Here is a 13,169-nt window from a genome sequence, read left to right as displayed (position 1 = left end):
TTACTGCACTAGAAATATGAAAAATTGAAAAAGTTTAGTGCATAAATTAGCCAATTTATGTGTCCTTGTAGCCACGATAAGGCATTTCTCGCATACAAGGGCCTAATTATATATATATATATATATATATATACACACACACACACTCTGTCTTTAAACCTATTTTTTTTTTACCTTTAGATGCAACACCCCCCCAAACAAAAAAAAGCACATACTCTGCTATAATGTCACAGAATCTGCCATAAAGTTTCAGGTGCGAGTTCAATAACAAAGAGCACGTTTCCGAACAAGCGTTGAATCCGCTGAAAATAATCTGCAAAACCAGCTCAATAATGAAATTAAAAAAAAAGGTAATTAAATCATACTTTGGAAAAAAAAAAGACATGTAATAATGAATTGAGCTCAAAATCTGTTTGTAGGATGTGAAATTAAATTTCCCCAATATTTATGCTATAGCAAAACAAAAATACCATAGCGCTCGAGTACGCCATTCCCCCCTTCTCCTCACATTACTGATTAGTTCCCCCACACTCCAGCAGGAGGGGGTCCTGGAAGCAGGACCTTCACCAATCGGACAAGGCCATATCTTCAGGGATTTGTCCTTCCCCAATCTCACATAAAGTGACCATCTCATTCTGCAGCTGCACAAACCCATTAGGAATCTGTCCGCCCCAACTCTCCTTCCCCTCCAATACATATATACAGATTAGGGTCGTTGATGCCCCCCTCGGTGTGGGCCACATGCCTCAGTGCCATGTTCCATCCTTCTGATTGAAAACTGTGTACACAAGTGAACATGTGCGCTCCTGGTAGAGGGAGTGCTGCCTCTTTCCTGCTGGTCACCGCGGGGCTTCACATCTGCATCACGTTGTGCCGAACCGGCTACAGACAATCCATGGCCGTCAGCAGGGAAGAGGCAGGACACAATGATATGTGCGAATCAATTGGCACAAAACGCCTTCTATAACCATGTGTGTCTCTTCAGCCCAGATTTACTACCACTTCAGAGTTTATCCGAATGTACCTTGTGCTTGTAAGATGGGGTCTCTCCCAAAATCCTGTGATCAGGTTTTTGTTTTTTTTTAAATTTAATAAAATCCAGATTTTTTTTTTCAAAAGATTCTTGTGTACGTCCTTGGTGATTGTCGGGTATAATCTGGATCGCTAGCAGAGTCCAGTACTTGTGGATGATCCATGGAACTAAAATCAGACATCTTGCCTCTCTACATAGGAAAGATGGGTGCGCTCTGAGGACGGCACACCTGTTTATAAATTTAGCACATTTTAGGCAGTTCTCATGATGGAAATTAAAATCTACACCTACTCAATGCAGCAGACTTGAGCTATAGTTTGCACAAATTTGAGAATTTTTTTTTTAAAGTCACTTTTTAACTTAATCCTTAGGACTGATGGCAGCTCATCCAGCCTAAGGCCAACCAGTGACTTAACACAAGAAGCACCAAGTAATGTAACTTACCGTAGTTTTGGGATTATAAAATGCCCTTTTCTCCAAAAAATTTGGGAGGAAAATAGGGGGAGAGGGCGGCTGCGGTGGAGCAGGGTCACTGCTTCAAGAGGCAAACAGCAATGGACTGGGGCAATGCTATGGACCCCGGGCTCTCATATGTGGGTGCTGGTGAGCGGAGTCCCCGTTCCCATTGATTTCCCTGCGCTGGGCTTCGTGAAAATGGCCACCAGAGGCAGCGCATGTGCAGTTTGATATCTTGAGACAAAGATATTTGGGCAGGGCCTGGATGCCTCCTCCCTCCAGCCCAGGGCCCACAGCATCGCCCCACTCCTGCCACTGGCCTTCTGAAGCAGCGACCCTGCCTCCTGTGACCCCCTCTCCACTGCCGCCATCCCCCAGCATTGAAATGGACAAGACACTACCATTTTATTTAAAAAAAAAAAAGTTCAGTTTTCTAACCCAAAATAATAACACAAAAGAAAAACAATCTCCATCCACTTTGGTAAATGAGAAATTTTGATTGACTGCCCAGATCAGAGAAAGTGGTATTTTATTTCATCATTGTACAAGGATAGTTTTTTTTTTTTTTTAAACACAATTTTGTTACATCCTGTATTATACCCCAGAGCTGCACTCACTCTTCTGCTGGTGCAGTCACTGTGCACATACATTACTGATCCTGAGCTACATCCTGTATTATACTCCAGAGCTGCACTCACTATTCTGCTGGTGCAGTCACTGTGTACATACATTACTGATCCTGAGTTACATCCTGTATTATACTCCAGAGCTGCACTCACTATTCTGCTGGTGCAGCCACTGTGTACAAACATTACATTACTGATCCTGAGTTACATCCTGTATTATACTCCAGAGCTGCACTCACTATTCTGCTGGTGCAGTCACTGTGTACATACATTACTGATCCTGAGTTACATCCTGTATTATACTCCAGAGCTGCACTCACTATTCTGCTGGTGCAGTCACTGTGTACATACATTACTGATCCTGAGTTACATCCTGTATTATACTCCAGAGCTGCACTCACTATTCTGCTGGTGCAGTCACTGTGTACAAACATTACTGATCCTGTACTATACTCCAAAGCTGCACTCACTACTCCTGCTTTTGAAAATAGTCAGGGAAATAGTAGATCTTTCTATTAATGGGCAAAGACAGTCTGGGAACAAAAATAACCCTCATTCCCATTTAGTTGCCCATCTGACTTCACTGGAGGAAAAGTTGGGAGAGAAATAATCTATAGCTTCCCAAGCGCTTATTCAGACTGTCTACACATCAGTTGTTGGGCCGACAAACACTAAATCATTTTTTTTTACCAGCTTAACAATTCAGCTGTACCTGTACGGCAGCATGGTGGCTCAGTGGTTAGTACTGTAGGGAGACTGTATGTGCTCCCCGTGTTTGTGTGGCTTTCTTCCCTCACTCCAGAGACTGATTGGGAATGTACAGTAGATAGTGAGTCCCAATGGGGACAGTGATGATTATTAGTGATGAGCGAGTGTACTAGTTGCTCGGGTTTTCCTGAGCACGCTCGGGTGACCTCCGAGTATTTGTTATTGCTCGGAGATATAGTTTTCATCGCCTCAGTTGCACGATTTACGGCTTCCAGATAAGCTGAATACGTTTGAGGAATGCCCGTTTGTTAGGGAATTCCCACTATATACTCAGCGTATCTGGAAGCCGTAAATCATGCAACTGAGGCGATGAAAACGATATCTCCGAGCAATAACAAATACTCTGAGGTCACCAGAGCATGCTCTGGAAACCCAAGCAACGAGTATGTTCGCTCATCACTAATGATTGTCTGTAAAGCATTGAGCAGTTAATGGTGCTATATAAGGCTTTGTGCCCATGTTGCGTTTTTCAGCATTTAAGCATTTTTCCGCTGCTTAAAACGCTTACATAAAGCATCCCATTATTTGTAATGGCATTCCGCAATTGTTGTGCCCATTAATTTTGCAGAAAATCGGCGATTTTGCCACTACAGAATTGTATTTGGAAGCATGGGGGAAAAAAAACAAAACAAAAACCATGAAAACTGGGGGAAAAAAAAAAAAAAAAACCACGACTAATACGCGATAAAAACACAAAAGAACGATAGAAAATCGCAAGCACATTTTCTGGCAAGGTTTTGGCTGACCAACAGTGGAGCTGCCAGCAGCTAGCAGACGGTGTGCAGGGCTCCTGCCCGGGATGCACAAATACTGATCTGGCCGCTACACCAGCATCCAGGGAATATATCCACTTATCTACCCAGAAACATAAATGCAGCGATGGACTGAGGCCCCTTTCACACCACCAAGTAACTTTAAATCCACAATATGCCCTCCTGGAAGCAGCGTGATATGGAGGAATAGGTTATTATATGATGCAACGCATGTATTTTAAGCTGCCACATTATTAGGTCAGTACTTTGTAATGTTTTGTTTGATGGGAGTTTCAAACATGACATCACAGGATGCCGGGGCTGCACTTACTCCCTTCAAAGTCCACCACCCCTCCTAAAACAGGGTGACATCAGGGGGCAGCATTGCACGAAACTTTATGTAATTGCATCATCACTGTAGGCAGATGTCCTGGGTGGTAACAGTCATGGGAGAGGTGAGCGCAGCACCGGCACTCTGCTTCTATCGGTAACGTCACAGCATCTCACTGAAATACTGTAGCAGGGCAAGTTACACCAGTACTGACCAGTGATAAAGAGTGGTGTGGTGCTGGCAATGAAAAACTGTGGTAAGAGACCCGAGTGTTGCCTAGCTTCACACATCCAGCTTTCAGGTCTCTTATCCCCATAATCTCTGTAGGACTAGGAGTTTGTGGAGCTTCTGTCAGGAGACCCCCGCAAGCTGCTCTACGGTCAAACCTCAAACATTGAGGGTATGTACACACATTCAGGATTTCTTGTAGAAATTTCCAGACAAAAACCAGACATTTCTGCCAGAAATCCACATGCATTTTTTTCGGCGGTTTTTATGCGTTTTCCCAATGCATTAAATAGCGGGAAAAACACTAAAAATCTGCAAAATTAATGAACATGCTGCTTTTTTTTTTTTTTTTTTACTGCGATGCTTTTTTGTGTGGAATAAAAACACATCATGTGCACAAAAATTGCACAATGCATTCTAAATTATATGCATCCTATGCATGAGTTTTTATCGCGAAAAATCCTGACCGTGTGCACATAGCCTTAATGTGTAAACCTACAAATTGCAGTGTAATATGATTCCAAGTTATTTTTACAGGGGTGCAAGTATTCATCAAGAACACAACAGGCAGGTACTGAAAGGAAAAAAAAAAAATAATAATTTATATAAGGCCAGGGTCACACTTGCAAGAGACTCGTGAGTTTCTCGCATCAATACCAGTCACTCTTGAGTAAAGCCAATCCGCACATCAAAAAACGCATGACAGTCCGCATCAATTCCGCAAGCATTTTGACCTGCGTTTTCTGCAAAGATATGCAGATTCTGTGCAGAAAATTCCCCAAGCCAGTCCGCAACGTGTGCACATAGCCTTATGTGGTGCACTGATTAGCTATTCATACTGAAGCCCGCCCCCAAGTTTACATAATGGAATATTACACACACGGTTTGTATACCCCTTGAAATAACACCATGTTAGCCTCTGTAAGCCATGCATAGGACTGACTGTTGTAACAAACCATAGTACACTTTAAACCAGGGAGGTTTTACCCCCGTGTCAAGCCCTGGTTTGAGGGGTTTTTTTTGCATTAGTTGGGTAATGCACCGTCTGCTGCAGACACGAACTCTCCACCTCCATGTATTAGACGTGGACGAAGCTGTTTGAAATAAAGAGGAGATATTAATTTATCAGGATCTCATTACTAGGTAGATAGAATAAATATACCACACAATGTGCAGCCAATGGTTTATTACATCTTACACTACATCGTTATACACCGGAACAATTTAGATTTTCTGTGCTGCAGATACATTTCTTCCATTGCTGCCCATTTTTCCAAAACAAAAATCAAGTATCCAATACACAGATATATACAGAAATGAACAGGTGTAATCACACACAGCGGCATTCATTACCAGAATAAACATGAAATTATACATCGTGACTTCACAGAAATGCAGCCTCCCCTCCGCCTGATCTAGAAGCAGATTGAGATTATATTCTGTCCCATTAGGACTCGACAGTGATCCCTCTTTGGTCCGGCAGGGCCCCGGGGATGGATCTTGCTGCATTAAGAGGCCCATAATATCGACACTATGTAATAAACACAAGATCTGCTTGGTCCACGCAATCCACAAGAAAGTTCTCATCTAAACCTACAGATATTAAAGGGGTGATCTGACACATGGAGAGGTGATCAGGGCTGGCGATGTCCCCGTCAGATACTGTTCTGGTGCACCCCATCTATTCATAACAAGGTCTCCGCCAATCTTACACTAGGTATCTAGATGAGACAGCGGCAGCCCTGCTCACCTCCAGAGGTGAAAGGAACTAGATTTACCTTGTAAAGGGAATTTACCACGTAATTGAGAGCAGCATTAAATAAAGGCAGAAAAACAGATTTCAGCAATGTGTCACCTACTAGGTTGCTTGCTGCATTTTTGCTAAAAATCTATTTTAAGTCAATTATAATTACTAGAGGACTAGTAAACCTGCTGCTACGTAGCCCTCCATATTCAGCTCTGTATAACCCCCACCCACACCACCGACTGACTTTCTGCCTATGCAGTATACACAGAAAGCAAATAATCTGTGCTGTGGGCAGGGTTATACAGACCTCAGCATTAGAGAACCGCTAGATCTCCAGCAGATTACAGCCTTTTATTACCTGCACCGATCAGTCCAGTAAGTGACACATCACTGGAATACGGATCTCTGCCACTACATCACACTGCTTTCAAGATCTATAAAAATTAAGGTATTAAGGCTGATTTTTTTTTTTTTTTTAAACATCCTTTAAAAAGAGAAAGTCTCAATGAATTGTACCACTGGATGTCGCATACTACACTCTGTATCCTCCTAGAAAGATTAGCGGGAATATGGATGGACCTTAAGTGTACTGTACTACATGGCAAATATAGTTAACAGCTTGTTCACTGAACTAATCTCTGAGCCACTTATGGGTATATAGCTCTGGAGACCCGAGCTCAGGTGGGGGACTACATCTAATACCACCACTATGCGGTCGTGTGAAGACGCCATTACTATAGGGCATTATTTTATAGAGACATGGTGTCAATTTGAAGTTAAACCCCTTATATATTTTATAGTAAGGTTACTTGCAGATTGAGCAGAGTCTTGCGATTATTACTTATTCCTGGGGTACCAGACAAGTATCTGCTCTTATATCCTGTCCCCCCCACAAATGAATCATTTCTGGCAGTTACCCACATTACAAAAATATATTACAAACAATAAGAAATAAGAAAGCCCTGTGGTTACCTCGTCTCCTCCTGTACCATACAACCTTTTATTACAAAGCAGGACATGTGCGGTGAGAGCAGCGGGTCCCGAATCTTCCGCCCCATACAGATGACTCCACTTTAGCATAAAAGAAAACAAGGATGCTAAATACACAAAGCTCAATGGAGAAAAGCGAGATTTCAAAAGGTTTCAGAGTCCGGGAAATACCCCACTAATGGACATTACAGTAACGAATACAATGATGGGGATAGTTGTGGAAGTAGTGGCTTATATCATTCTACCACTCATCGCTAGGGCCAGGATATAGCGACAGTAATTCTGGGATCTAGTGATGAGCGACCGTGCTCTGATAACGTGTTTTCCAAGCATATTCAGGTGTTATTTTATCCGAGCATGCCAGAGATACTCTGGTATCTACCGCCACAAAACATGCAGCCGCAGGGACTCCAATATATTATTCGAGCATGCCCAAGATACTCAGATAACACATTATCGCAGCACGCTCGTTCATCACTGGGATCAAAGATTAATGGTTCAGTAATGATACCTTTTGAAATCTCACTTTACAAACAATATCAATGTTACAAGAAACATCCCCAACCCAAAACCTGCTCTCATCTCCTTCCTGGGCTGAAGCAAAAATCGATTTTTTTCACGCTTTAATTTTCAATTCCCCGTAACAGAAACATTAACGCAACCCTTTTTCAACTACTTTAAAGTTGCATAAGGGGGCAGCCATAAGGGGTCTATTTACTCAAGGCCGAGATTGGCTGGGGTACAACACCCTAGCCATTTGCCGCCAAATGTACAGTGTACAAAACAAGGACAGCACCATAAACTGAGTAGTGGCAGATCTTTTCTACCACTGATCGTCTATCCCCAGGTCCTGAACCATTTTTTTAGTGCTATTCTTACGACTATTAGGGCACAGATGGCCGTATACATCAGACAGAGATAGAAATGCAATGCTTTCCCGACCAGAGCATGACTGCATCATATTGGCCACCTAATAGTCGGAACATCGCGGTCCGGATTTATACGGCCATCTCACCGCACCCTTAAGGTATTCCAGCCGTACCTCATGACCTCGGATAGTACTGAGTGAATATACTCGTTACTCGAGATTTCCCGAGCACGCTTGGGTGACAGTATTTTTTAGTGCTCGGAGATTTAGTTTTTATTGCCGCAGCTGAATGATTTACAGTATATCTGTTAGCCAGCATAAGTACATGTGGGGGTTGCCTGGTTGCTAGGGAATCCCCACATGTAATCAAGCTGGCTAATAGCTGTAAATCATTCAGCTGAGATGAGGAAAACAATCTCCGAGCACTAAAAAAAAAATACTGGGAGGTCACCCGAGCGTGTTCGGGAAATCTCGAGTAACGAGTATATTCACTCACTAGTAATGATGTAAAAATGGCCTGTCCCCTTCATACACCCTTAAAGCAAAAATCAGCGTGTTCCCTTGTCCTCATGCGTTTAGTTTCTGATATGGGAACAGTTCACACATTCTTTGCATAAACTATACATCTCTGCTGTTCATCTGAATGAGGTTGTACTCGAGTGACAGTAAGTCCGTGTTCTCCAACCTGTGCCTCAAAACCTACAAGTCCTGGCATTCCCCAGACCTCACACAGCCATCGGGATGTGCTGGTAGTATTACTTTAGCATTAGGGTAACACCACCACGTATGTGGGTGCTTCAGGGCGTCACTGCTTTAAGAAATGGTAACTGCCACCACTCCTGTGTAAGCCGTCAATAAGGGCCCACATTTGATGTGATGCTGTCTGAGTTCAGATCTTGGCTGCCTATGTAGTTATTAATTTCTTTGTTTTAAATGATGCATTTGTTAACAAGCAGACAGATATGTTCTAGTACTAGGGTTAGCAACTACTTTTTTTGGCATCATCTGTTGTGCCATAGGTTGCGGACCCCATCGTTAAACCATATGAACAAATAAAAGGCATCTTCTGATCATAAAGAATCACAAACGATACAAGAAGTGAACTGAATGAAATTGCAGTCTCCATCTACCCTTAAAAATACAAAGTTATTCCTATCTTCGGCTGATAAAAACAGGTAATTTACTGCCTATCTTTGTATTAAACACTTATTTACAGCTCTTCACCTAGGAGACAGACCTCCGCTGCTGACTGGCAGGAGGTAACAGCGCTCTACGGCGATCCTGGACAGTTTTAATACAAATCAGCTTGTAAGCGCTGAGCATGTTTATGGTCTAGCAGCGGTGGTCGGTCTCCAAGGTAACGATCTGTAAAGAAAAGAGTTAATATCTCAAGAACGGCTGAAGTTTTTAGCTACTAAATGGCCTGTATTTACACTATGAAGGTAGGAATCACTCTTCGGGGAGACATTTGAGTGTAGAACAGTGACGTGTGCACCTCGCCTAGCACTTTGTGTCAGCATTAATTAGTGACTTGGATCCTTACCAGCTTGCGAGACGTATAGGTCTTGCTCTTTAAACACTCCTGCAATGGAGCAAGCCGACAGTTCACCTAAAAGAGAAACTGTCAAAGAGAAGTTTACTAGTATTACATCGTGACAGCAGAGTCAGATACATGCACGCCCCCGATCACAGTCCGACATAGCGATGTGAGAGCATATAAACAAAATAAATCATTACGCCCGACTCGGGCTAAACTTTGGCTGTCCAGTTCTATCAATAAATCATAGAGGCGCGCTCTCCAGCACTGCTTAATGTTAGGGCTCATTACTGATCACCCAGCAGGGCGACGGCAGCACATTATATACATTGCTCTCTGCATGCAGCCCACATCTTGGAGAAGCCCCCTCTATCACACAGCCACCCCGGTCCATAGCAGCGCTGCATCACCCCCCCACATTATCTGTCCGCAGGATCCGTCCAGTACATAAAGTTTGTTACTTGACCCTACATTTTGGCTGAAGAGGCTGCGCTCCTGGCACAGGCCGGACAGAACTCCACTGACACCTTCTCCTTGTCCACATGCAGGCAGACTCCAGCAGAGGGCGCCACCTCTTCTTCCTCCTGGAGCACAGTGCTGGCAAGTCCTGGCAGCGCGTAGTCGTGGTCATCAGGCTTCGCAGAAGGGTCGCGGAAGAGTGACGTAGACAGCTTGACCCCGCCCAGTCCGGTGAGGCGGCTGAGGAGCTGTGATAGGGCGCTGTCATTGGCCAGCACGGCCCGCAGGTAGCGCGCCTCGGACTCCAGCTCCCGGACGCGCACTCCCAGGCCCCTCCGCTCCTGCTCCAGCCGGACGTTCTCCTCGGAGAGCCGGGCCACCGTGCGCTCCAGGCCGCTCACGTACTCCTTCTTGCGCAGGCGGTTCAGGCGAGCAGCCACTGCGTTCTTAGTGCCGGCGCCGCGCCCCCTGGTGGCCATCGGGTGTAGCGCGTCACACGCCTCCGGGCTCGGAGCGGAGGACGCGGCCTCTTCCGGGACGTGCGGGGCGCAGGGAGAGTCGTCAGCCCCGACTAGCTGCTCCAGAAGCTCAGTGAGGGAGGAGTCTGCCTCCTTCCACCATGGCGCGGCCTCCTGCACGGAAAGCAGCTCGTCCAGCTCCGACAGTACAGCTCCGTCACACTCTCCGGTAGTCTCCACCACACGGCTCCTCTTCTCCCTCCTCCGGCTACGAGCACTGGCGGCCGCGGCCTTCGAACGCTCCCTCAGCCGGTGCTTCATGCTGCCGACTCCCTCTCTGTGCGAACGTCGTAATGGCGTCTGTAGGAGGCGGAAGTAGGAAGAGATGTGCCACGTGATGCCTTACGTCACGGAGCACTCCTAATAGGGGTTGTTAGGCTAAGCCACGCCCTTCATTTTATGGCGGGCAAAAGTCATGTGACCCGGGGCAGCGAATCAAAATCTGCGGTTGCGTGAGGTAACAGAGACAACTCGTATAAAAGGCCTTGTTGAGGTAATTTTTTCTTACCATTCACTTCAGAGCAGGGACAAGATGGTTTCTGCACCGTCACCCGCCATAGTTACTCTTCAGAGCAGTGACAAGATGGTTTCTGCACCGTCACCCGCCATATTTACACTTCAGAGCAGTGACAAGATGGTTTCTGCACCGACACCCGCCATAGTTACACTTCAGAGCAGTGACAAGATGGTTTCTGCACCGTCACCCGCCATAGTTACACTTCAGAGCAGTGACAAGATGGTTTCTGCACCGTCACCCGCCATAGTTACACTTCAGAGCAGTGACAAGATGGTTTCTGCACCGTCACCCGCCATATTTACACTTCAGAGCAGTGACAAGATGGTTTCTGCACCGACACCCGCCATAGTTACACTTCAGAGCAGTGACAAGATGGTTTCTGCACCGTCACCCGCCATATTTACACTTCAGAGCAGTGACAAGATGGTTTCTGCACCGTCACCCACCATATTTACACTTCAGAGCAGTGACAAGATGGTTTCTGCACCGACACCCGCCATAGTTACACTTCAGAGCAGTGACAAGATGGTTTCTGCACCGTCACCCGCCATAGTTACACTTCAGAGCAGTGACAAGATGGTTTCTGCACCGTCACCCGCCATAGTTACACTTCAGAGCAGTGACAAGATGGTTTCTGCACCGTCACCCGCCATAGTTACACTTCAGAGCAGGGACAAGATGGTTTCTGCACCGTCACCCGCCATATTTACACTTCAGAGCAGTGACAAGATGGTTTCTGCACCGACACCCGCCATAGTTACACTTCAGAGCAGTGACAAGATGGTTTCTGCACCGTCACCCGCCATATTTACACTTCAGAGCAGTGACAAGATGGTTTCTGCACCGTCACCCGCCATATTTACACTTCAGAGCAGTGACAAGATGGTTTCTGCACCGTCACCTGCCATATTTACACTTCAGAGCAGTGACAAGATGGTTTCTGCACCGTCACCCGCCATAGTTACACTTCAGAGCAGCGACAAGATGGTTTCTGCACCGTCACCCGCCATAGTTACACTTCAGAGCAGTGACAAGATGGTTTCTGCACCGTCACCCGCCATATTTACACTTCAGAGCAGTGACAAGATGGTTTCTGCACCGTCACCCGCCATATTTACACTTCAGAGCAGTGACAAGATGGTTTCTGCACCGTCACCCGCCATATTTACACTTCAGAGCAGTGACAAGATGGTTTCTGCACGTCACCCGCCATATTTACACTTCAGAGCAGCGACAAGATGGTTTCTGCACCGTCACCCGCCATAGTTACACTTCAGAGCAGTGACAAGATGGTTTCTGCACCGTCACCGGCCATAGTTACACTTCAGAGCAGTGACAAGATGGTTTCTGCACCGTCACCCACCATAGTTACACTTCAGAGCAGTGACAAGATGGTTTCTGCACCGTCACCCGCCATAGTTACACTTCAGAGCAGTGACAAGATGGTTTCTGCACCGTCACCCGCCATAGTTACACTTCAGAGCAGCGACAAGATGGTTTCTGCACCGTCACCTGCCATATTTACACTTCAGAGCAGTGACAAGATGGTTTCTGCACGTCACCCGCCATATTTACACTTCAGAGCAGCGACAAGATGGTTTCTGCACCGTCACCCGCCATAGTTACACTTCAGAGCAGTGACAAGATGGTTTCTGCACCGTCACCGGCCATATTTACACTTCAGAGCAGTGACAAGATGGTTTCTGCACCGTCACCGGCCATAGTTACACTTCAGAGCAGTGACAAGATGGTTTCTGCACCGTCACCCGCCATATTTACACTTCAGAGCAGTGACAAGGTGGTTTCTGCACCGTCACCCGCCATATTTACACTTCAGAGCAGTGACAAGATGGTTTCTGCACCGTCACCCGCCATATTTACACTTCAGAGCAGTAACAAGATGGTTTCTGCACCGTCACCCACCATAGTTACACTTCAGAGCAGTGACAAGATGGTTTCTGCACCGTCACCCGCCATAGTTACACTTCAGAGCAGTGACAAGATGGTTTCTGCACCGTCACCCACCATATTTACACTTCAGAGCAGTGACAAGATGGTTTCTGCACCGTCACCCGCCATAGTTACACTTCAGAGCAGTGACAAGATGGTTTCTGCTCCGTCACCCATCATATTTACACTTCAGAGCAGTGACAAGATGGTTTCTGCACCGTCACCCGCCATAGTTACACTTCAGAGCAGTGACAAGATGGTTTCTGCACCGTCACCTGCCATATTTACACTTCAGAGCAGTGACAAGATGGTTTCTGCACCGTCACCCGCCATATTTACACTTCAGAGCAGCGACAAGATGGTTTCTGCACCGTCACCCGTCATAGTTA

General features: G+C 45.8%; 1 protein-coding gene across 4 annotated transcripts; it reads right to left on the bottom strand.

Moving 5' to 3' along the window:
* Window positions 1–4,866: 4,866 nt before the first annotated feature.
* On the bottom strand, window positions 4,867–10,651 carry CREBZF (CREB/ATF bZIP transcription factor). Of its 4 annotated transcripts, none has more exons than XR_013224110.1 (4): window positions 9,808–10,651; window positions 9,343–9,420; window positions 6,914–7,012; window positions 4,867–5,288 (listed from the first exon to the last, which is right to left on the bottom strand). XR_013224110.1 is itself a non-coding variant. In XM_077298626.1 (2 exons), exons 1-2 carry the CDS (start codon window positions 10,572–10,574, stop codon window positions 9,405–9,407), a joined length of 783 nt encoding a protein of 260 aa, XP_077154741.1. In that variant the 5' UTR covers window positions 10,575–10,651; the 3' UTR covers window positions 5,366–9,404. The 4 variants fall into 4 exon arrangements, 1 of the variants encoding a protein (XP_077154741.1); XR_013224109.1 differs by lacking the exon at window positions 4,867–5,288 and adding an exon at window positions 5,366–5,725; XR_013224108.1 differs by lacking the exon at window positions 4,867–5,288 and having other exon boundaries at window positions 5,366–7,012.
* Between the last annotated feature and the right edge of the window lie 2,518 nt (window positions 10,652–13,169).

Source organism: Ranitomeya variabilis, chromosome 3 (genome assembly GCF_051348905.1).
Source record: "Ranitomeya variabilis isolate aRanVar5 chromosome 3, aRanVar5.hap1, whole genome shotgun sequence".
NCBI lineage: Eukaryota > Metazoa > Chordata > Amphibia > Anura > Dendrobatidae > Ranitomeya > Ranitomeya variabilis.
The sequence above is the reverse complement of the archived record's forward strand: the minus strand, read 5'-3'. Positions and strand labels throughout refer to the sequence as shown.

Bases quoted from the DNA above. Each gene is read 5' to 3' on its own strand.
- CREBZF (XM_077298626.1), bottom strand. From the start codon at position 10,574: ATGAAGCACCGGCTGAGGGAGCGTTCGAAGGCCGCGGCCGCCAGTGCT.